General features: G+C 37.8%; 1 protein-coding gene across 6 annotated transcripts; it reads left to right on the forward strand.

Annotated features, from left to right (window-relative positions):
• The first annotated feature begins 1,912 nt into the window (after positions 1-1,912).
• Positions 1,913-25,712, forward strand: LOC126692706 (uncharacterized). Of its 6 annotated transcripts, none has more exons than XM_050388404.1 (4): positions 1,913-2,280; positions 3,958-6,195; positions 24,550-25,066; positions 25,158-25,712. In XM_050388404.1, the coding sequence occupies exons 2-4, from the start codon at positions 4,082-4,084 to the stop codon at positions 25,425-25,427; spliced, it is 2,901 nt and encodes a 966-aa protein (XP_050244361.1). In that variant the 5' UTR covers positions 1,913-2,280; positions 3,958-4,081; the 3' UTR covers positions 25,428-25,712. The 6 variants fall into 6 exon arrangements, with proteins under 6 accessions (XP_050244361.1, XP_050244360.1, XP_050244356.1 ...); XM_050388403.1 differs by having other exon boundaries at positions 1,916-2,280; positions 3,958-6,456; positions 24,811-25,066; positions 25,158-25,709; XM_050388399.1 differs by lacking the exons at positions 24,550-25,066; positions 25,158-25,712 and adding an exon at positions 6,801-7,363 and having other exon boundaries at positions 1,927-2,280; positions 3,958-6,712.

A 25,712-nucleotide genomic window follows, 5' to 3' on the forward strand; every position in this document is an offset into this window, starting at 1 on the left:
CTGTAAACAGAGTTTATATTGTTGCTGCATAAAGGCATTCTTGAGCTTAAATGCACCGTGCTTCATATGATATGGACTAGCATCTATAAAAGAAATTGAAAGAAATAAGCAATAATTTTGCATAGAATAAAGACAATAAAATTAAACTAACTAAAAACGTCTCTTAGTTTACAGTTTTTTCTTGACCATCTTTCTATTGATTATGAAAATTTTGGAATCTGATATGATCTTTCTATTCTTTTTAATAGAAAATTTTACAACCTTTTTAGCCTCTAGAGATTTTAATGGCCAACAATAAAGAATTCATTTGAATCATAGCAGAAACACTCAAAGCCTCATGAATATAACCAAACTTTAAAGAAACAATAATCACCAGTGGATTTGAATAGGAACAAGAGTGGTTCATAAACTCAATCAAAAATGTATATATAAAATTTAAGGAAAAACATCCCGTATTACAAACAGCTTCTTTCCAAATTAAATTGCTGGTCTAATTTTCTTTAAAATAATAAAAATTTATTACATCCATAAGAACTTAAAAAAATATATCCATTTAAAACCAAAGGAAAGCTACCTTTCTCAGTCAACAACAACCAAAAAAAAAAAAAAAAACTATTCTTTCTAATACCAGGAAAAATCAGCCAGAAACCCCTTTCTGAAACCCTAAGATTCAACGCAAAAAAAAAAAAATTCAAAACTAAAACCAAATGAATAGAAAGAGAGAGGCTGGCCATGTGCAGTGGGTGGCTGGATTCTCTTGCCGGTCTGAGGTTCTGAGAAAAACAGAGGTGTGACCGTCGTCCATTCCGCCTCACAAGCTCTTGCCGGTCAGAACCTCAAAACCTCAGGTTGAGATGTGAGTTTGAGGAGCGAAAGAGAGAGGGGCTGTCCAGTTGGTCCGGTGAGATCGGCGGCTGCTGCACGTGGCCATCGTCGATTCCGCCTCACAAGAGCTTGTCGGTCTGAGTTTGCTGAGAAAACCAAGACAAAGGTGGAGGAGATGAGAGAGAGGCGTGAGGCTGTGTGTGTTTGAGAAGAAAGTGTAGCGTTAACGCTGTTAGGGTTAACAGCTCTTCAGTTAAATGGGTCATGTGCGTTGCACATGACTCCAAGCTTATGTGTCTCTGTTTTTAAGTGACAGCTGTTCCTGTTTGGAGGATTTCCTCCAAACTAGTTTGGAGGAAATCCGTGTCCTTATTTTATTTCTTATAACATGTCCTTAAAAGTCTTACCACTGTCATTATTGTTATAGATTATACAACTTTTACTAATAATTTTAATATAACTAAGGTTTGAGTTAATACTATTTAGGTCTAAAACATTTCAAAACTGATTAATTTGGTTTCTAATTATCCTGACATAGAATAAAAATTTAGTAGCAATTTAGGGTCAAGTTGATCAGTTTTGAAATGTCTTGAATTTTATAGGTCTAAACATCAACAATGCTGGCTATATTTTATTCTTTTATATATATATATATATATATATGTATTTTATATGTCTATAAATTTATTGAAAAAGAAAAGAAAGGGATGGAGTAAAAGTCTTTATAGTCTCGAAGAAAAGACAAGAAATGAAGAATCATAGGTACAAATAATCCAAAAGCAAAACCAAAAACAGGTGAAAGGATCCGTAAGCTTATTTACGGTCCAATAATTATTAGACGATGCGAATCCCCAACATCCTCATTCCACGGCACATCCCAATCAGCTGAAAACGCTGACGTAACATCTGTTCTTCCTCATTGGGTCCCACATTTTCTTCGGGATTCACAAACACAGCGAAAGAAAGTCACCAAGTGGGTCCCCCTCCAAATAGCCACACCTCTAGCCCAATAGCTCTGCCTCGCTTTTCAACCGTTTGATTAGAAAAAAAATAGAAAAAGTAACGCTTCACGACATTTTCTCTCTCTCTCTCTCTTTCTCACTCACTCACTGAGAGAGAGACTCACAGTGCTCCATGATTTTTTGTGTCTGTAAAAATAAATAGCTCTGCTGGGTCTTTCTTTATTTTCAGCTTTTGGAGAAACAAAACTCATATACATGTGTATACATAAACATATAGGAAGGAAAAAAAAGATTTGAGTTTTACTATAGAAATAGCATTGTTTTTTGTAGCGCTTATAATTCTTTTCTTTCCTTACAGTCTACGTTGGTTTGAGATATATTCTTTTCGTTGTTGTGTTGTGTTTTTTTGTGACCGTGGTGTCGTTACGTTTCGGATCTTTATTGGGATCGACGAGTTTCGGTGTTTCCTGCATTTTGCTTCTGCATTGTTGAGGTACGTCCTCCGATTTGTGAAAGAACCTTTTTTTTTTTTAATTATTATTTGTTTTTGGATCCGTTTGGTTAATGAGAAAGCAGAGGAAAGTGAGAGAAAAAATGGAATCTTGGATTCTTGAAAATACCAAATTTGTTTTCGGGATTGTGGGTGTGTTTTAGTTTTAGCCTAAGGTTTGGCGTTTTGCTTGAGGTATTTCTTTGTTTTTTGAAGAAGTTGCGGAAATGTAGGACTTTGTTGCTTTTGCTTTTGCTTTTGCTACTTTTTTTCATTTATTTTCCTCAGCTTTCTCAGCTATCAAACGGAGTTAGAATTTGTTTATTTATTTATCTGATAAGTGCTTAAGTTGATATTTATATGGTATTTTGATGTAATGCTCTGTTTGGATCTGTTTCTTTCTTTCTTTCTTTCTTTCTTTGACTTGAGAGAGAAACCGAAGCACATGCCATTGATCAAAGATAATATTGAAATGTATGAACTTTGTAGCATTGCTGCAACTGGAGAATTCATTTTTGCAACAAAGGAAACAGTTTTATTTGTCTGATAAGAAAAAAAAAAAAAAAAAAAAAAAGCAGCGAGGATTGGATAAGAATCAGAGGCTTTTGTCTTTTCCAAGATGATTTTCATTTTTTTATTTTTTTGACCAACCAAAAGAAAAAAAAAAAAATTATGAGAGAAGTATTTTTTATGCTGTAAAATGGAACAAACACAGTTTAGTTTAGTCTCATTATTATCGATGCAGTCTTTGACCAAGTGCTATTAGAGAGCTCAAGTAATGCTTGAAATCACTCTAGTACCACCAAGAAAAGAGACTCTTGAATTTGATAGATACCAGTCTTTTCTGATAGGTGTGTTTGTTGAAAAATTATTTTACATGTATTAAGAAACTTACCTAAAACTAATTATATTTAATGTATGGATATTGGGTCATGATTATACAAGGAAGAAAAGGAAATGTGTGAGGATAAATTCCAGACCATGTTGAAGATTAGGTTAAATAGTTGGAGAGAAAAAGGAAATGTTTGTTAAACTAACTTTAAGTGTCAAGAATTTATGCATTGGTGCACCAATGGGGCCACTCAAAATGTTAACCAATAATGCTAGCAGTCACATTCAAATTCAATCTTTGTCTTACTGCTGTCAAGTGGAACATCTCTTTTTCCTCATGCCATAATTATTGAGTTTCTAGACAAGATTTTTTTCGTTGATCCAAATATTGTTGATTTCAGTTGGTAAAGAATTGCCACATGATCACATTTCCCCCGCATGATTTTTTAATGTGTTATCTGAAAATTTTAGCAATCATCTAAATATATTGAAGATGAGGTTCTATCTGAGTAGTGATGTTTGTTTTAATTCAGAATTCAGGGTAGTTATTCAGCTCAGGTAATCCTATCCTGTACTGCTTCTGTTTTCTTCTGCGGTGGCTTCTGATTCTTGAGAGTTTAATTGATTGTGACGTAGAAATGTTTTCCCCTTTAAAAGGATCAATTTTTTTCTCCTGTATTGTGATAAGGAAAGGGTCTTTACCTGCATGACTTTCATCTGTGTTGGTTTCTTGTTTTAAAAGCTTAAAATGCTTTGGCATCTTGATTATACTCTCTCTCTCTCTCTCTCTCTCTCTCTCTCTCTCTCTCAAGTTTGGTTACAGTCATCTAATATGATTCTTATGCTCAGCATCATAGGAACACTCTCCTATGTGAACTTTTCATAAATGTTGCAGAGTGGTGACCAATATCTTCTTCCACACACTGTGCTGGCAGCTAATATGTGTCATTGAAGCTTGACAATATTTGATATCATGACATCCTATATACATCCAACTAATGAGTTCCGAAGACCTGCTGGAGAAACAGGAGTCAGTTCAGAGCTCAAAAAGAATTCAAAACAGCAGAACAAATCCAAGATTGTGAAGCAGAGGGTCCTCTCACCCCAAGCAAGTCAAAATCCAAAGTATGAAGACAAGTTAAAAATGCCTGCTGGTTTACAATACAGTGATTGGCATCGTGAACAAAGACGTTATATGGATGAAAAAATCTCAGTCCAAGCAAAGTCTTCAGGGAATCATAAGAGGCAGTCTGTCAAGGCAAATACTAGTAAAGAAGATGAGCTTGTCAAACACATGTCAAATTTGCCCAGTTATCTCCAGCGTGCACAGAAAGAAGAAAACCTCCAAGAGAAAGCTTTGAATTTTGGGGTCCTAGATTGGGCACAACTAGAAAAATGGAAACATCAGCAAAAGCCAGTCCCAGACAGAAGCAGTAATAATGCATCATGCAGTGGCTGTAATATACCATCAAAAGCAACCAGTGGATCATCTACCTTCTCTAGTACAGTCCAAAGCAAGGCATTTGCTGAGCAACACTCTCTGCCTCATTCTACTCTCAACTCAGCTCATAAGCATGGCCATACTCAAGGTGCCAAACCGTCTGTCCGGAATGTCATACAACTCCAAGATTTTGAGACTGCTTCCAAAAGTAACAGGGATGGGCAGAAAAAGGTACCTTGGACACAGAAGTCTTCTGGTGGAAAATTTTCAGATATAATACTTGATAGGGCGAAGAGGAGAGATTTAGATCATAAGATTACTTCAAAAATGGGAAATTTGACATTTAATTCAGGAACTAATGAGATCTCACTCAATCAGAAGCACAAAGCGAGTGCTGGGATTGATGAAGCTAAGAAGAGCAGAGAGGAGTTGCGAGAATTAAGAATCAGGAGAAAAGATAGAGATCAAAAGGTAACCTCAGAAACTGGAGCTGGGCATTCAAATAGGGGGAGGTATGGGGTCTCACTTGGTTCAAAGGAGAAGCTAAGTACTGGCAATGGTGAAAGTAGGAAGAGGGTAGAGGAGTTGAAACAAACAGATATAGATCTCACCAATCGATGTTCCCCTGGTGAGCATAACAACATTGTTCTCCTTCGACCAAACGAATTACCCCAGAATGAATTTTCAGAAGTATTCCAACTTTCACAACCCGAAAAATTATCCAAGGAGAAGTCATCTGAAGCACAGGGGAGTCATTTTTCAGATAGCTTTTCTCGTGCGGATTTTCACCGTGCAGAACTCTGTTCTGAAATTCCACACTCATGTCCACTGCCTTCTAGAGTTGAGACTAACGCCATGTCAGACATTATGCCACGTAGCCTGATCAATGCTCGGGGTAAGGAGCTTTCATCTGTTGCATATCACACATCCCAATGCTCAGATAAGATATCCGCTCTGCTATCTAAAGGTGTCAATGCAGAAAAGCTTGAGTTGGATCTTCTTAAGCTTACAAATTTACATGTTGATACTTCAAAAACATTGGATGAAGAAATCACTGAGCTGGCAGCTGGAAGAGGTAGAAATCCATCACCCAATCGCCGGTTTAGCTTCAGCTTAAGTCGTGTGGGAAGAAGTTTCAGTTTCAAGGAGGGTTCATCTGTACCACAGTTGAGCTCCTCATATGTTAGTGTCAAGTCTGGTCCAGTGAGATCTGAAACTTCTCGTTATTCGGATACTTCAAACAGAGAGAAGTCAAATGGTCACAACAGAGTAAAGTCCAGCCCTTTAAGAAGGTTACTAGACCCAATACTGAAATATAAGGTATCCAATTCATTCCATTCTGCTGAAACCATTCTTCCATCAAAAGAAAGTTTGGATTCCTTTTGCTCTAGGCCAACAAGTGGCAATGACGCACTCCAGAATGAGATGCATGAGGCATCAACTACTCAAGCCTTTTTGCAACTTACAGTCAAGAATGGGCTCCCTTTGTTTAGCTTTGCAGTCAAGAATGACAAAATGATCCTTGCAGCCACAATGAAAAATTTAACATCATCTGGGAAGGATGATTCAGGCCAGTATTATACGTTTTACTTTGTTAATGAAATTAAGAAGAAAAGTGGTGGCTGGATAAGTCAAGGAAGTAAAAGGCCTAGTCATGGATGCGTCTATAATGTCGTCGGTCAGATGAAGGTTTCCAGCTCTTCCAACAACCAGTTCTTGGTGAGAGAATCTGTCTTGTCAGGTGTTGAGCTAAGACAGGCAGATCAAGAACCACTGAAACTCATGTCAAACAAGGAGCTTGCAGCCGTTGTTGTCAAGATCCCTAATGAAAACATAAGCCATGATGGAACGGAGAGTGATAAAGATTTTATGGAGAAGCTCTGCATAAAATGTTTGCCAGAAGACAGGTGCTCTTGCAACGACAAAGAAACTGAAGACTCTGATAGTATTGTAGTCATACTTCCAGGTGGTGCTCATGGCTCACCAAGCAAAGGAGAGCCTTCGCCATTGATGGATCGATGGAAATCTGGAGGATCATGTGACTGTGGAGGTTGGGATGTTGGCTGCAAACTGCGTGTTCTCTCCAACCAGAACCAAAGCACTAAGATTCCCAAGATCTCCAAAGATTGCCCTATCCCAGACCATATTGAACTTTTTCTCCAGGTACTACCATTATCCTTCAGCCTCTGTTTTTGTCCCCACTTGTTTATATTGATATGCCATTACATCTACATAATGTACTTGCATTCAGGGAGGATCTCAGCAGGCCAGTCCCTTCTTCAGCTTGACAGAATTGAAGGATGGATTATACTCAATTGAATTCAATTCATCAATCTCTCTGTTGCAATCATTCTTCATTTGTGTCGCAGTGTTAAGCTGTAAGAGACCGTTCAATCTCTTGGACATGTCTGAAGCAAAAGTTTTCAAGGAACCTATTTTGAATGAAAATGATGGAAGCCAAAGAAGAGCATCTGCAAAATATGCTCCAAATCCACCCTCCTCCCCTGTTGGTAGGGTCTAGTTTCACGCATGGAAGCTGTTATTTAGCTGTCAAAAATCTTCAACTACATAGCAACTTAAGAGAGAGACTAGAAGTACTGTACTCTAAAGAAGAGGATAGAACTCTTGAAATTTGCCAAATACCGGAGATAATGCCATACTTTTTTAGGCATACTCAGTTCTGTGTAAATGCTCCTTGTTTTTTTTTTTTTTTTGTTAATACGTTGAGGTGAGAAATTGAACCCTCCAACAAATGGTCATTGTAAGGAAAATCTTTTGCCTACAATATAAAGAATGAAGATATCTGCTTTAAAATTGGGTCTAAATCAAACTGATTATGCATTTAAGCAGAATTTGATTATATATGGATCCTTCCTGAAGGTGGAAAGTCCCTTCTGCAGATTCTAAGTTTTGGGTTCTTTCAAGTTTCAACAAGGGGCTGTGATTCGACTTATCATTTTGGCCAACAAATAAATGGTGTGAAGCTGTGTGGTGAGGGAAGAATAAGAATTTCTTTTATCTTTCAGACAAACTGAATTTTGAAGAAGTCATTACATGATTAGGGCCCATTTGGATGAAGGGAGAGAGAGAGGGGAGTAGAGCCCTCCCCCTTCATCCAAACTGACCATAAAGTGCGAGTGTCCTGGCTTTTATGCCAATAACGTGCATATTTTCTGGATAGAAATACACTGGACATGCCCATTACCCAAGCATTAGAGTAAATAGCTGGAATGCATAAATGCTTCTGAAGGAAACCTAATAATATTAGAACTTCCCATGGGCGGTCACTTTTAGCAGATGAATGGCATCTAAACTCAATGAAATCAATGCCTTTCGTTTTCTTTTTCTAAAAATATTGATATCATGTCATGGCCGTGAAAGGAGAGATTTTGTGCTGAAGTACCATTGATTATACAATCTAGCTTACAATTCATTGCGGATAAAATTAGTATGCAATTGATTGTCAAGATCAATGTCAGGTTAGAAATTTAGTGAGACACTTTAGAATCTAAAAGCTTTCAATTAAGTAAGACTAAAATAAACTATATGGAATATAAATTTGGTAAAACAAGAAACAAAGATGAAGGGGCTATGAAACTTGATAGTCAAGAGATACCAAAGAGTGAGAGCTTTCAATAACTTGTATCAATAATTGAATCATAAAATAAGAGGAAGGTGCATAAAGTGGAGAAGCACATATGTAGTACTATGTGATCATAGAATACCTATTAAGTTAAAGAAAAAATTCTATAAGACCATCTATTCTCAATAATACTGAATGTTGGGCTATTAAGAAACAACATATTCATAAAATGCAAGTAGTTCAAATAAGAATGTTAAGTGAAAATATATGAAAAGATATATATGGGTAAATTACAAATTACACCTCTAAAGTTTGGAGATATTTACTCCTTGAAATTTGGATTGAAGCTCCTGAAATCGTGGAGCAGGAAGGCTTTCGGTGAAGATGTCTGCAAAATTATATTTGTGGTGCAACCATGAGAACTACTCGGCAGCTGTGGAAGCAAAAGCTATGTACTCGCTTCTGTAGAGAAGCAAAAAAAGTGCTTTGTTTCTTTGAAAACCAAGAAACTAAAATGTTTAAATTGTTGCTGAGAAATAAAACAAGGCCAGTGGTGTATCATCTAGTGAAAGGGTCTCCAACCCAGTCAACTAAAGGCAAACAAAGTTAAGGGGCTTGGAGTGAAGTGAATGCCACAGTAAAAAGTTCCACGAATATATCTTAAGATACGTTTTGCAGCTTGGAGGTGTTGATATGTGGGAGTACGCATGAACTGACATACTTGTTGGACAGCATATATAGAAAAGGTCGGATAGGTAGTGAATGTCAAATATTGGAGGGGCAACATGGAGATTTAATAGGTTTAGCATCATACATATGGAAGCAATGAAGAACATCAGTTGCATATTTAGTTTGTGTAAGAATAAGACCATGGTTGGTAGGGGTGATTTGGAGACCAGGAAAGTAGTTTGAGGGACCAAAGGTCTTTAAGGGCTTGTTTGAATCGAATGGGAGTGGAGAATAGTAGGATAGAGTAGAGTTAGCAAGACAGACCATAAGTTCAAATGTGTGACTGAGTTGGGTAATGAAGAACTGGTAGTGAGGTTGGGTCTAGCTTTTGTGTTCCGCATGTTTTTGCTTTCAAGTGATGGATTGGGTTGCCTTACTAGTTACTAGCAATCAAAATGAGTCTTGATTAGAGTGGTGGTTGAATTCTCAAAAACGAACCTATGCCTGGTTGAGGTCTATCATGTTATAAACTCTAAATCAAATTTTCACCTCCTCAATGGTTAATAAGTTTTTTATTTTTAAAGTTAATTTTACTTAATCTATAATTATATATATCTAAAAGCTGAAGGGTAGCGTTTAATGTTGCTGCACTCCTATTGAGATACATCAACGCCACATCATCAACTTATTTTCAATATTTTCTCCCTCCATTTTAATTATTTTTCTCCTTATTAATTTGCCACTTTACAATTACACATTCTCCAACATTTACTTTCTTTTACCTTTCTATTTCCCCACTACTCTATAGTCTATACATTAACCTTACAATTTCTCTCCATCCCTTCATCTTCTTTTTATTTTGACTCTTCTTCTCCCCATTTTTTTATTATAAAAATTTGTTATTTTCTCTTCCATTCAATCCATATATTATTCACACAAAAAGGTGAATACTCTCTCTCTCTCTCTCTCTCTCTCTCTCTATATATATATATATATATATATATTCTTTCTTTTGGTGGACGTTTAATTCTTTAGATTAATGATTTTTTATATTTATCTCTACTTTAAATTGATATGATTTTGTTATATTTTAATTTTTTTGTTATCTTTTTAATTTTATTTTCTTTGTTTGTTACGTGTTATTCTATGAAATTACAGTTTAATGTTAATCTATCACATAGCATGATTTAGATAATTTGGTGTTTATAACTATACATTTTCTTTTGAATATTCTTCTACTCATCTTCTTTTATATAATTTCGTTATTTGTCTCACATTCTCTTCCAAAAAATGTGATTGTTTTCTCTCTCTCTCTCTCTCTCTCATTAATTCTTTCTTGCAACTCTATTTTAGATTGATGATTTTTGTTATCTCTACTTTTGGATGATACACTTTGGTGGTGTGTTTTTTGAGTTATTTATTACATGTACTCTCTATCCCTCTTATAGTTTTGGTTTGAGTTAATTTTTAGATATTTTAGAAGTGAGATGATTATGTATTTGAATGTCTCTATAAATTATTTGAGTAATAGTAATTGTAAATTTGTGATGAAGTTTGGTTATCATGATAATCTTTTAAGAGAATAAGAAATTCAAATAATTAATTTTGGAACTTAAAAATTTTAGTTGTAGAAAAAAAAAACCACACACACTATACAAAAGTTTGAATATATAATATAGATCACTTGAAAAAAGAATAGTTTTTCTATCTATTATCTCAAAAAAAAAAAAAAGAATAATAGTTGTTGTAGGGACATTGGGCCCAGGGGTTTATTATCTATTTGTATATTGGGCCTGTGGCCCAAGTCGAGGACTAAGAGTCGTCCAAGGAGGAAAAATCTTTGACAGAAGAGACTGTGTTAGTAAATGAAGAAGTTAGTTTTGGTCATAATGGCCCAAGAGGATTGTCCGAGGATGAATGCCTCATCAACTAATAAAGGCCGAAGTCAAGAGGAGTGATCCATTGTTTAGGGGAACGTTCTAGGAAATTCGGTCGGTATAGATAGGCACGATAGAGACATAGGAAAGGGAGAAGTCCTAAAATATCTAAGAAGAAAGATGCTGCCACCGCATTAAATTCACTACAGCTAACTCTCTGACCTCATTAATTTAGAGATGATACCTGAACAGTGATTATCAGCCTTACAGCTGCTATATGAAGACTTTTGGGAGGGGCTGATGGGACAAGTATCAACACCAACCATTGAGCATGCACGTGGAAGGTGGAGATGAGATGGGGAGATAGTATAAAAGAAGAAGGTGGCAATGAGACAAAGGGATCGAAAAATCAAGAAAGAAATACTGTAACAATCTAGAATTAGACTTATAACCATACTTAAGAGCATTATATAAGAACCAGTCTCCTCGGACTTTGCCAAGGACATTTTTTCTTCAGTCTCAACTTGTATGTTTTCACTTTTTTGTCTCCAACTTACTTAACTTGTTGTTTGATTAACTAAAACCCAGTTTTCTAACTCATTCTCTATAAATTCATTGTTTTGGGTTTTTTGGGCCTAAGTCCATTCATACTTTGAGCTAGGAACTCCAATATGGTCCTTACAGTTGTATATTCCCACGCATCGCATAGGTCTACAACTAGTATATTTTAATAACTCAAGCTATCTATCTCTTACTGTCAAAAAAATAACTCAAGCTAAATTCATGCAAGAAAAAAAACATTATCTTATTGTCATGAGATAAAGGTCACATAGGAAGAGTTAGAACTTAGAAGAAGCTCTTTTTTTATTTTTCTTCTTTTGTTATAATTATCTCAATTTTTCACTTAAAACATATATGCTCTTTCTTTCCTCTTTAACAAAGTATTGGTCTTTATTTAAGAAAAGAAGAAAAGCACCAAGATCGCCCACAAAGCCTTATACTAAAGGTGGTGTGAGATATCAAATTATCAATACGTGCAAAGACTGGAATACAACCTACCTAAATGAAAAGCGAAAGAAAAATAATGAAAAAATCCCACAAAATAAGGGGGTGTTTGGTACGTGCACTTAAAAACATGTATTTTGTTGTTTGAAAACATGTGTAGAAATACGTGTGAGTAAAAAAGTGTGTGAAAATACGTGTAATGTTGTTTAAAAACAAAAAATATGTATTTGAGTAAGTGTACCAAACTAGGCCTAAGAGTCCAAGAATTTGCTCAGCATTTATGTGGGGTCTGCGTTTTTGTTTTTTTATATACCTCAAGTAGGCCAAAAAGGCATGTTAGAGAAAATCAAACCACAAAGAAATCCAAGGTCTCTCTGCCGTTAAGAGATTAGGGTTTTTTCCCTTTTCTTTAGGCAGTAGTAGTTTTTGTACCTTCTGAGAATGAGATTTGTGTTTCTTGTCTTGTATTTTTTCGGTCTGATCTCTCTATCCTCTCGAGCCTCCAAAGGGGTATCTCGAGACTAGTGGGTTACTCTGTTCTATGGGGTCTGGGAAACACTATTTTCTTCTTTCTCTTATCTAATCTATGTTCCTCCTTCTCATCGTTCTTCTTTTCAAACGTTTTTTCCCCTCATGGAAGAATTGACAAAAGACTGGAGTAAGTTTTTGCTCTCGGAGAAGGAAAATTCTGGCTTTGCTCTTCCACGGACCCAAAAGTCTAGAGCATTTGTTGTGGCGGCAAAGTTTCTCACCTCCCGTTTTCTAGTAATGGAGGCCATGGTACGCACCTTCAAGCAGTTATGGAGGTCACAAAATGGTTTCAAGATTCACAATCTGGGCAACCATATAGTCCTATTTAAGTTTGATAATGTCCAAGATGTGGAAAGGATCCTTCAAAACCAACCTTGGACTTTTGACAAACACCTTGTGGTCCTGAAAAGATACGAGGAAGGTTCACAGGTTAAAGATTTGATCTTTGATAAAGCTTGGTTCTGGGTTCAAGTGCACAATATCCCTCTCAGCTTCATGTCGAGAATGGTGGCGAAAATTCTATGTGACACGATTGGGGAGGTTCGCAAGTCCCCTTAGTCCACTGAGGATGATGGTGGAAATTTCTTTCGGGTTCGAGTAAATATTGACATATCTCTCCCTTTGTGTAAGGGGAGGGTGATTATACTTGAGAATAATGAAAAATCGTGGGTTCGCTTTCAGTACGAGAGGCTTCCTAACATGTGTTACTGGTGTGGTTACCTAGACCATGGTGATAAACAATGCAAACTGTGGATTTAGAGTAAGGGATCACTGTCAACTGAAAAACAGCAGTTTGGTTCATTCTTAAGAGCTTCTCCTTATCAAAGAGGGAGTAGGAATGTGTTTTATGTTCCTAGGTGGTTTGAACAGGAGACCTCAGGGAAGGAAAATGGGGAGGCGGCAGCTCCAGGTGCAGGAAAGGCTGGTAGGCCAAAGGGAGACTCGGCAGTGCCCCAGCCCGTTTTGGTCACGGAATTGGGAGGTAACACCTCTAATTCCAACTCTCTTTCTCATTTTGAGTCAGTCACTACATTAGGAAAAGATGAGTCTTTAGGGGAAGCAAGTGTTGGAATTAACTTACCCCCGAATCTGCATCCCACAAATTTCGCAGAGATGGTTTCTAATGATTCTCTTTTCCTTTCCAAACTAGTTGAGATTGATGAGGGTATTAGGAAATTTGATTCGGTTAATAATGTGAAGGGGGTTACTTCCTTATCTGAGGCAGCTTCCCCTACTGACTACAGCTCCCCCCAGAGCCTTATGGGTAATCGAAACCCGGTGCTTCCTTCTGAACCTACTACGATAATTCAAAAGGAAAATCTAGCTCCCTAGGTGTTATGTGATATTACCAATATCAAATCTTCTCCTACCCATACACCTCTCTAAGGGAAGTGGACTCGGCTTATGAGGACAGTAGGTACCAGCCCCTCTATTCCTGAGGAGGGGCTTATTCCTGGTTTGGGGAAAAGAAATTAGGATGATAGTAGAGTTCTTTCGGAGTTACCAGGCAAGAGGCGTCAGGTTTCCAAGGGAGATGGTCCTCAAACTAAGATATTGGTGGAAGGTAGTCACCAGCTCCGCCAGATGCAATGAATCTCCTAGTTTGGAACTTTCGTGGGCTTGGGAACCTACGTACAGAGAAAGAGCTTGTAAGTATATTACGGGCAAAAGATCCCTCTGTCGTGTTTATAGCCGAGACATGGACAGACGAAGTAAGGCTAGACCGGACACTTAGCTACATTAATTTTGATTAAAAGTGGGTGGTACCAAGATCTACCAGAGGGGGTGGCCTAGTCCTATTCTGGAAAAATTCAATAAACTTGAAGGTAGTAGGCTCCCACAGATACTACATTGATGCTATTATTAATAAAAATGAGAGAGACGAATGGAGGTTCACAGGCTTTTATGGTGAACCCGATGCAGCAAAAAGGAATGAAGCTTGGGCTAAGCTCAGAAGTCTGAACAGAAACCAAAATATTCATTGGTTGTCTGTTGGTGACTACAATGAAATTACCAGACAAGAAGAAAAAATAGGTGGAGCTTTAAGAAGTTTTAATCAGATGCAACTATTCAGAGACGTAATTGATGAGTGTGGGCTTATGGATTTGGGATTTGTGGGCCCAAAGTACACGTGAGTAAACATTTTGAGTCTGGTCAATCTATTTGGGAACGCTTGGATAGGGGTTTAGCAACAAAAAATTGGTTTTTACTGTTCCCAAGTACAAAAATCCACCACCTACACTGTTACTCTTCAGATCATTTACCTCTATTTATTAACTTGTCTAGCTTGGAGATTCCAGGGAAAAGGAAAGTTTTTAGATTCGAAGAAATGTGGCTCTCAGATGATAGGTGTGGGGAAACTGTTGAAGATGCCTGGACAAGTACTGAAAGTCCGGATCCTAGTAGTGCAATTCTAAAGAAGGTAGCTAAGTGTGAACAGGATTTAAGTTAGTGGAATAATAATTGCTTTGGAAACGTGAGAAGGACATTAGCAGATAAGAAGAAGTTGCTGGTTGCTGCAGAATTGGAAGCGATGTGATCAGGGAACAACTCACAGGTTCGGCTATTAAAAGCCAAGGTTAATGTTTTGATCGATAGAGAATCTAGACTATGTAGCCAAAGATCTAGAGTTTTGTGGTTGAGTAAAGAAGATAGCAACACAAAAAATTTTCACAGTAAAGCCACTAAGAGACTCCAGAAAAATTCAATCCTAGGTATTCGAGACCTTACTAGGAGGTGGCTGAATCAGACAGAGGATATTGGTCAAGCCTTTATCAATTATTATACCAAGCTCTTCTCTTCCTTTTGTCCGGCTAGCCAGTATGGAGCTCTAGACAAAATTCCCCAAGTAGTAACAGAAGAAATGAATGCTGATCTGGTTGGAGTTTTTCAAGAATGGGAAATCTTGGATGCTATTAATCAAATGGCACCATTAAAAGCCCCTGGCCTAGACGAGACGCCTCCGTTGTTTTATCAACATTTTTGGCTTGTGGTGGATAAGGATGTGAATAACTCTATTCTCGTGTGGTTGAATTTAGGTATTTTGCCCTCTCCCATTAACCACACTTTCATTACTCTTGTCCCTGAGGTTGATAGTCCTGAATTGGTAACTGAATTTCGCCCTATAAGTTTGTGTAATGTCTTGTACAAAATCTTTTCAAAAGTCCTAGCAAATAGGCTGAAAAAGTTTCTGCCTAACCTTATTACTGAGCACCAGTCTGCATTTGTAAAAGACTAGCTTATTACAGGCAACATCCTAGTGGCTTTTGAAACATTACATTGCATGAAAAATCAAACTTTTGGTAAAACAAGTTTTATGGCCCTCAAGTTAGACATGAGTAAGGCCTACAATAGGGTCGAATGAACTTACTTGGAAACTCTCATGTTGAAAATGGGTTTTTGTGCACAATGGATATCTTTGATTATGGCTTGTGTGAGATCTGTCACTTACTCGATTTTGATTAATGGAGCCCCTCAAGGCCTTATTACACCATCTAGAGGGATTAGGCAAGGTGATCCCCTCTCTCCCTTCCTATTCCTCTTACGCACGAAGGGGCTGCATGGTTTGATTGAAGATGCGGCTAGCTTGGGTAATCTCAAAGGTTACTCTCTATGCAAAAGAGGCCCTAAACTAACACATCTATTTTTTGCAGACGATATCTTGTTATTTTGTAGAGCTAATTTTGAGGAATGCAGCAATATCCTAAAGCTCCTTGGGGTGTATGAACAATCATCAGGCCAAAAGATAAATAAGGAAAAAACAGCACTTTTCTTTAGTAAATCTACCCCACAAGCTACTAAAGATACTATCAAAGGACTTCTAGGAGTTTGATAAGTGTAATTTTTACATGATTTTTATTATCCTCTTATTTATTAAAATTGTTAGTTTTCCTTTATTTCTTTTGATTTGATTTGATTTTTATTTATATTTATCTATTCATTTGTGCTTTGAAGGAATGAGAAGATTTCAGATTAATCTACAAGGGCTTTACATGTAAAGTGGGGCTAGGCCAATTGAATCAAGTCAACTTACATCCAGCCAGGCATGAAATCAAGAGAAGACCAACCCAATTAAATTTAAGTCCAACTGGAGCAAGGAATCAAATGAAATTTGCACCAAATCCAAGTCCAATTCGGATTAGGATTTCAGCCTGCACATCAGTTAGTATTTTCAGCATAACTTTGGGCTCAGATGTCCAATCGAGATGATTCAAGTTGGGCTGAAAATTTAATTTAAAGGGCTATAACTTTGTAGTTTACCAAAAGCCCGAATTCTGAAGTTAAATGGGCCAAAATAGTAGGTTAAGTGAAGCCTGAAAATTTGGGATTTTCTCTAAATGGGAATTCAACTTGTAATAGGATTCCTTTACCTATTTAAAGGCTCTTTAGGGCAAAAATTGAGGGGTGCCACATTTGAAGAATTTTCTTTGGAGTCTTTCTGAGGACAAAGGGGCGCCACTTCATGTTGATCAACCAATTCCCATGAAACACATAAGTTTTATTTGTTTTCTTTTCAATTTGATTATGAACTAAATTTTATTTTCTAGAGCATTGATGTAGTCTAGCAATGAACACATAATTTATATTCTGAGTTATTTTATTTTTAATATTTCCATGATTGAGTGTTTAATTCTTATTCTTAATGCTTAATATTTCTTTTTACGAATTATTGATTGATCAATTGAATGACAATGAGATCGAGAGGTGATTTGTTATTTTAGTTCTAGAATTAAACACCATTAGTTGAGCGAAAGTAGAGATGCTTTACCGCGATTAGTGTGATTTTTCAAAAAATTCAAATTACGTAATGAGTCTCCAACTAATTAAATTCACATAGAGATATGGAATTGTTATTTGAAGATATTTTTGATATTATTCGAGAGAAGATATTGAATACTTAAGGAATTTTTAATCATCAACGGGAGATTATTAGAATTTAATAATTAGGAAGAATAAATTGTGTGGGATTTGTTAGGTGAAATCAACCGCTCTCTTCTTATTATATTTTTACACTGTTAGATTTTTACGCTTTGTTAATTCTTTTTATTTGTAGATTTATTTTTATTAAATAGTTTAATTTAATTCAGATAGTAGAACATTCCATTTATTTTCGATTTTCCAAATAGTAATTAATTTAGTGAATTTCGGTATTCAATAACATAGTTAATCCTTGTGGGTTTGACATTCGTTTTCTAAAAACACTTTACTACTTGTTACGATTCTGTGCGCTTGCAGATTATTTTTCGCGAACAGAGTTCAAGAAATCAGGTTCTATGAAAAATACCTTAGGCTTCCATCTCTGGTGGGAAGAGGTAAGAAGGCTAGTTTCAATTACATCAAGGAGCAAGTTTGGAGAAAGCTGCAAGCTTGGGAAGGTAAGCTTTTATCACAAGCTGGGAGGGAAGTCTTAATCAAGGCAGTAATCCAAGCCATTCCGACCTCTGCTATGGGTGTTTTAAGCTCCCTTTGGGCCTTTGCCATGAGATCGAAGCTATGGTCAAGAAGTTTTGGTGGGGGCAGCGTGGAGATCGAAGAAAAGTCCATTGGATGCGGTGGGATGTTCTTGCCAAATCAAAACTGGTAGGTGGCTTGGGCTTTAGAGACCTAATTCATTTTAATGATACTCTTTTGGCGAAGCGAGCTTGGAGACTGTTGAATAATAGGGAATCACTTTTCTATAAGGTTTTCAAGGCCAAATTCTTTCCCCATTGTTCCATTTTAGATGCTCAGGACTCGGCTTTGGGTTCTTACACTTGGAGAAGCATTCTTAGAGGAAGGGATGTCATCTTAGAGGGAGCGTGCTAGAGGGTTGGCAATGGCAGATCCATTAAGATTTGGCAGCACCATTGGCTGCCAATTAAACATCCAACTAGAGTCTCTTCCCCAGTGTTGAAGTCTATGGAGGAGGCGACTGTTGAGTGCCTGATTAATGCTGATACTAGAAGCTGGAATGAAGAGATGATTGATGGTATATTTATACCTCAGGAGGCTGAACTTATTAAAAAGATCCCTCTGTCCCAGTTTGAGGCTGATGACTCTCTTTTTTGGCCTTTGTCTCCAAATGGGCAGTACTCATCTGGGATGCACGAACGCGGCTCCGGACCCAGCGCACCCCCGTCCGACGCGACGGGACGTGGCGACGTGGGAGGGACGCTGCAGACCGCGCATCCGTGCTGCGTCATGCCACGTGGCTGTTCCTGACTCGCGCCAACGCGGCTCAAATCGGCGCCGATGCGGCTCAAATTGGGCCGACTCGGGCCGTATCAGCCGAAACCGCTGAAATGGCCGGTTCAAGCCGAAACGGCCGAGTCAGGCCGAAATTCAAAAAAAAAAAAAAAAAAAAAAGGTGCAAAACGCACCGTTTGGACTTAACCTAAATACCTAAGACTCTCTCAGACCCTCACACTTCGTCCAAAACTCCAAACACCCTCTCTCACTCCGTCCCTCATCTCCCTTTTCTGTGCGACTGTGTGCTCCATCCCTCATCTCTCTTCTTTGTGCTCTGAGCTCTCTGTGAGTGTTGTGTGCTCTGCTTCAGCCTTCAGGTGTGCTCTCTCTTCTCTTTTCTTGAATTTTTACTCTTTGTTTTTTACGATTTCTCTCTTTCAAATTGCTTAGAAATGAATTTGTGAATCTGAAAATTTGTGTGCTTGACTGCTTGCTGTGTTTTTTTGCTTGTTTTTTCGGTTCTTGTGGGAGTTAAAGGGTTTTGTTAACCTGTGATTTGTGGGAGTTAAAGGGTTCTGTGTTTTTTTGCTGTGAACTTGGTTTGATTTATCATTAATTTATTTAGTTAATAGTTATTATTTGTAGGTTATTTGTGGGAGTTAAAGGGTTTTTTCGGTTCTGTGGTTCTATGTTTTTTTGCTGTGAACCTGGCTATTGTGTTTTTTTGCTGTGAACTTGGTTTGATTTATCATTAATTTATTTAGTTAATAGTTATTATTTGTAGGTTAAATTGAATCTATTGAATTTGCAATGGACAAAGTTAATAGCACAGAAAGTTCACAAGAAGTGTCAAATGATGAATCTCCTCTTTGGCAGTATGTGACTAAAGTAGAAAAACCAGCTGGTGCATCTGTTAAATCTAGTGGAAACACATATTTTAAGTGCAACTATTGTGATATAGTTTTTATGGGATCCTATTCTAGGGTTAAGGCTCATTTATTACAAATTTCTGGCAAAGGTATTAGAGCATGCGTTAAGGTGTCAAAGAGCCATAAGTTGGAAATGCAGCAAATGCATGATCAAGTTGAGAATAATAAGTTAGAGAAAGAACAGAGAAGTCAAATTCCCTTACCCCCACCTCCCCCAGGCTGTGGGATACCTATTTCCCCATTTCGGAGACAGGAAGGGAGTGATAGTAGTCATAGTACAAATCCAGTTGATGCTAAGAGGAGGAAGGTGACTATGAATACTAGGGATGGCAATTTTTCCCCGCCCCGCTTAACCCGCCCCTCCCCGCTTCACCCCGTGCGGGTTTTCTCCGTCCCGCAAAGGCAGTGGGGTGGGGATGGGCAAGATTTTAGCCCCGCACCACGGGACAGGGCAGGAATGGGTTTAGACTTTTTAGACCGACCCCGCCCCATCCCCGCCCCGCCTCGCCCCACCCCACCCCGCATTACTAAGGGTTATAATTGTAAATTTTTCATACCCTAAAACCCTACTATATAAACAAACATATTAATATTAGCATATTTTATTTTGCCTAATGTGATTCTCTGTCTTTATTTTGTTATGTGTTATAATATGAGATTTTTATTTTATTTTTATGATTGTCTTGTTAAATACTTGGATATATTATTCAATTTTTTCTAAAAATTGATTTGATTTGATGGGATAAATTTGTAATTTCAAGTATATTTTTATTAATCCTATAAAAAAAAAGTATATTTTTATTAATAAAATAAGTTTTATTAAAAAAATTGTACTAGTTGTAGGGCAAATTAACAAAAAGTAGAGTTTTATAGGGCGGGGTGGGGCCCCAAAGGGCGGGGATGGGGTGAGAAAGTATTCCCCGTCATGCGGGGCGGGGCGGGGATTGGGCAAGACAAAATCATGTGGGGCGGGGACGAAGACCCCATCCTTCGGCCACGCCCCGCCCCGCCCCATTGCCATCCCTAATGAATACTACTTTGGAGAAAGCATTCCAGAATAATGCTAGACATGATTTGGATAGAAGAATTGCTAGGATGTTTTACACCGGTGGGCTTCCGTTGAACTTTGCAAGGAACCCACATTATCGTAGTTCCTATGCATTTGCTGCTACTCATAGCATTTCGGGTTATCTTCCTCCTGGATACAATGCCTTGAGAACAACACTTTTGCAAAAAGAAAGAACTCATGTTGAAAGACTTTTGAAACCAATTAAGGACTCTTGGCTTGAAAATGGTGTAAGTATAGTTTCTGATGGATGGTCAGATCCACAAAGGAGGCCTCTTATTAATATTATGGCTGTATCAGATGGGGGTCCAGTGTTTATAAAGGCAATTGATGGGTCAGGTGAGTTCAAAGATAAGCATTACATTGCTGGGGCGTTGAAGGATGCTAAAAAAGAGATTGGACATGAAAAAGTTGTCCAAGTCATTACTGATAATGCTAATGTGATGAAGTCTACTGGAACTCTTATTGAGGGTGAGTATCCTAAAATATTTTGGATACCTTGTGTTGTCCACACTCTCAATCTAGTTTTGAAGAATATTTGTGCAGCAAAAAACACTGAAAAGAATGAAGTTACATATGAGGAATGTAGTTGGATTACACGTGTTGCTGATGATGCATCCTTCATACGTGTTTTTATCATGAACCATTCAATGAGGTTGGCAATGTTTAATGAATTTTGTCTATTAAAATTGCTCCAAGTTGCTGATACTAGATTTGCTTCGGTGGTTGTAATGTTAAAAAGGTTGAAGTTGATAAAAAGATGCCTTCAAGCCATGGCTATTAGTGACCAATGGGCTTTTTATAGGGAGGATGATGTTGGAAAAACTCAAAAGGTGAAAGATATGATTCTAAGTGATCTTTGGTGGGATAATATTGATTATATCCTTGAATTCACAGCACCCATTTATAATATACTACAAATAGCCAACACAGATAAGCCGTGTCTTCATCTTGTGTATGAGATGTGGGATTCAATGATAGAGAAGGTGAAGACAGTAATATATCGGCATGAAGGCTTGGAAGATGATCAATATAGCTCATTTTGGGGTGTGGTATATGATATACTCATTGATCGATGGACTAAAAATTGTACACCACTACATTGCTTGGCTCATTCCTTAAATCCTAAGTAAGTACATTTATTATCTATTTTCCTTAATTCACCCTTTTAGTAAAACACACATTTCATCTATATTTGTTTTTTAATCTTTAACTAGGTATTACTCTATTGAATGGCTTTCAGAGAATCCAAAACGCATCCTTCCACATCGGGATCATGAAATTTCTATGGAAAGAAGCAAGTGTTTGGAGCGATACTTTGAAGATGAGAATGACTTAACGGTGGTGAAGTTTGAGTTTGCTAAATTTTTACGAGGGAGGTTTCCTTCACCAAGTGTCTTGACAGATAGGTGGACCTTACAACCTTTGGTTTGGTGGCAATACCATGGCTCCGCATTTCCAACTCTTCAAACCCTTGCCCTTAAACTTCTTGGACAACCTTGCTCATCCTCATGTGCTGAGAGAAATTGGAGCACATACAAATTCATTCATTCCTTAAAAAGAAACAAAATGGCTCCTGCACACGCTGAGGATTTGGTATATGTGCATTCTAATCTTCAACTCTTGTCAAGGCGCAATGAAGAGTACATACATACAGCAACAAAGATGTGGGATATTGCAGGAGACTCTTGGAATAAGAGCGACATGCATGGAGGAGCTAGAATTCTTGAGAATGCAACTCTTACACTTGATGAGCCAGAGTTGGAGGCCATAGTTATTGGGAATGTTAACACTAGTGCTACTACTAGTGAAAGTGAAGTTCGAAGTGAAGCTATTGATCTTGAGGATGATGATCTTTGTGTTTGATTGTCTTGTTGATTATCTTTTATTTTGTTTTAGTTTCAAACTTATGAGTTGTATTCTAATTTCCGAACATCATGGAATGTTTTAGTTTCAATCTTGTGGATTGTATTTAATTTATGAACATCATGTTTTAGTTATTATCTACTATTGCTCTTAAATTTGGTATTTGTTTATATAATGTGAAAAAGTATGCTTAGCAATATATTAAACATATATTGTAAAAATATTTTTAATAATTTTTTAATCGCCGAGTCCTGCCGCACCTGCACCCACTTTTTTCAAAAATTACTGAGTCCCGCACCCGCACCCGAGTCCCAAAACGCACCCGTGCTTCATAGGTACTCATGCAAATTGGGGTATCGGTTTCTAAGAGAAGAGGTGGACTTCAATCAGCTTGAAGAACCTCTAGATTATGAAAAAGGCTTGTGGAAGGTAGTCTGGTCTCTTGATGTCCCAAACAAGGTAAAACACCTTATTTGCAGAGCTTGTAAAAATTCTCTCCCTACTAAAAGGAATTTAGCTCGTCAGCAAATTATTAATGACCATTCCTATGACAGATGTTCTGGAGGTAGTGAAGATATTTTTCACGCGGTGTGGAGCTGTGCTGAGCTTGATGGGGTTTAGGGAGCGATGGTGTTGTGGAGGTTTCGGGCTCATACTTCTTTCCAGTGCTTTGGTGAGCTTATGGCCTGGATTATAAAAAATGACAGAGCTCCGGAATTGTTTGCAATGTTTGTTTGGTCCATTTGGACCCAACGGAATCAATTAAGGGCCCAGCAGTCTTGTTGTTCCACAACCCAGTTGGCTCAATTTGCAAAGGACAGGTTTAATGAGTTCAAAGCAATTAAACCTGCAACTCATCCTCGACAGAGACAGCAACGGACCTCTTGGTCTCCCCCTGCCCAGAATGTTTTCAAGATTAACTATGATGGAGCACTCTGTTCCAACACTAACAAGTCAGGTATTGGTGTGGTTATTCGTAATGGAGACGACCTAGTGATCGCATCTTTGGCCCAATCGCTGAACCAAGCTTTCAAAGTAGTGGAGATTGAGGCTCTGGCTGCTTCCCGTGCTCTTGAGTTTGCTGCTGACATTGGGCTTGATAATGTTATAGTGGAAGGTGACTCACTGGTAGTGACGCAAGCTCTGAAAACAAAAGTTGTGGGGCTGGCTGCTTATGGTTTGATCAGGGATGCTTTTTCATTAGCAGGAAATTTCTCAGAAGTGTCCTACTCTCACATAAAGAGAGAGGGCAACAAAGTGGTACATGGTTTGGCTAAGTTAGCTGTAAATTTAGCAGAGTGTGTAATTTGGATGGAAGAAGTTCCTCCTACCATCTATCATCTTGTTCAGGCTGATTTGGCCCCTCTGGTTCAATAAAGTCTGATGTCTTCTTTCTCAAAAAAAAAAAAAAAAAAGTAGGCCAAAAGCATTTTCTCCTGCCTAAAAAAAAAGAAGAAAAGAAAAGAAGCAACCTAAACATGCCTAGCCACCTTTTTTACTTCTTTTTTGGTTTCAGAAGAAGGCCCTTGGTCTAGTCAGTCACGCGGAAAGGAACACAGCTAGAGAGTTCATGAGAAAGTATCGTCTCTGAAACTTCAAAATTCTTATAAATTATGAACACCAAAAATCATTTTAATATGTAATTCTTTCTCTCTCAATTTCCCAGAATTTTTCTGTCCAATATCAGTAGGAAGCACCAAGTTGATTCAGGTAAGTTTCAAAAAATTTTAGTCAGACAAGAAAATTTTAGTGACTGAATACTATATAGTTTCAGTTTTAAGCATTTCTATATTTCGAAATTTTTGGTTGCAGAATTTGTTGCCAACAACTTGGACCGTAGTAATACATTGATGGAAGAAAGAAATGAATCACTGGTAGAGTACTCATTTTTCCCATCAGCCATCTCAGACTCAGAGTCAGAAAGTTTCAGTTGGATATGGAATGGAACAAATCCAAACTCCTCTATTTCCATTCCATCAATCTTCCCAGCCAATGACTCAAATAGTGAAAGTTATGGCAGTTCAGGATCCAATGAAACATCTCCAGAATTCTCTTATAATTCCAATTCCATAGTGTCATTCTTCCCACCAGCCTGGTCTCCAACAGACAGTCCCGAAAATTATGAGATAGTAATTAGAAATCCTTCCACTACCATAACCTCCTCTTTTTCCCACTTCTTTCCACTACCTAATGGACCAACAAGAAGTTTTTCCATTCCATTAATTTTCCCACCCACCATATCTGAGACTGAGACAGACGATAGTTGTTCAGAAAAGTGGTGGCTGGATAAGTCAAGGAAGTAAAAGGCCTAGTCATGGATGTGACTATTATGTTGTCGGTCAGATGAAGGTTTCCAGCTCTTCCAACAACCAGTTCTTGGTGAGAGAATCTGTCTTGTCAGGTGTTGAGCTAAGACAGGCAGATCAAGAACCACTGGAAATCGTGACAAACAAGGAGCTTGCAGCCGTTGTTGTCAAGATCCCTAATGAAAACATAAGCCACGATGGAACGGAGAATGATAAAGATTTTATGGAGAAGCTCTGCATAAAATGTTTGCCAGAAGACAGGTGCTCTTGCAACTACAAAGAAACTGAAGACTCTGATAGTATTGTAGTCATACTTCCAGGTGGTGCTCATGGCTCACCAAGCAAAGGAGAGCCTTCCCGATTGATGGATCGATGGAAATCTGGAGGATCATGTGACTGTGAAGGTTGGGATGTTGGCTGCAAACTGTGTGTTCTCTCCAACCAGAACCAAAGCACTAAGATTCCCAAGATCTCCAAAGATTGCCCTATCCCAGACCATATTGAACTTTTTCTCCAGGTACTACCATTATCCTTCAGCCTTTGTTTTTGTCCCCACTTGTTTATATTGATGTGCCAATTACATATACATAATGTACACTTGCATTCAGGGAGGATCTCAGCAGGCCAGTCCCTTCTTCAGCATGACAGAATTGAAGGATGGGTTATACTCAATTGAATTCAATCCATCAATCTCTCTGTTGCAATCATTCTTCATTTGTGTCGCAGTGTTAAGCTGTAAGAGACCGTTCAATCTCTTGGACATGTCTGAAGCAAAAGTTTTCAAGGAACCTATTTTGAATGAAAATGATGGAAGCCAAAGAAGAGCATCTGCAAAATATGCTCCAAATCCATCCTCCTCCCCTGTTGGTAGGGTCTAGTTTCACACATGGAAGCTGTTATTTAGCTGTCAAAAATCTTCAACTACATAGCAACTTAAGAGAGAGACTAGAAGTACTGTACTCTAAAGAAGAGGATGGAACTCTTGAAATTTGCCAAATACCGGAGATAATGCTATACTTTTTTAGGCATACTCAGTTCTGCGTAAATGCTCCTTGTTTTTTTTTTTTTTTTGTTAATACGTAGAGGTGAGAAATTGAACCCTCCAACAAATTGTCATTGTAAGGAAAATCTTTTGCCTACAATATAAAGAATGAAGGTATCTG

The sequence above is a fragment of the Quercus robur genome, chromosome 7, assembly GCF_932294415.1.
Source record: "Quercus robur chromosome 7, dhQueRobu3.1, whole genome shotgun sequence".
Lineage (NCBI taxonomy): Eukaryota > Viridiplantae > Streptophyta > Magnoliopsida > Fagales > Fagaceae > Quercus > Quercus robur.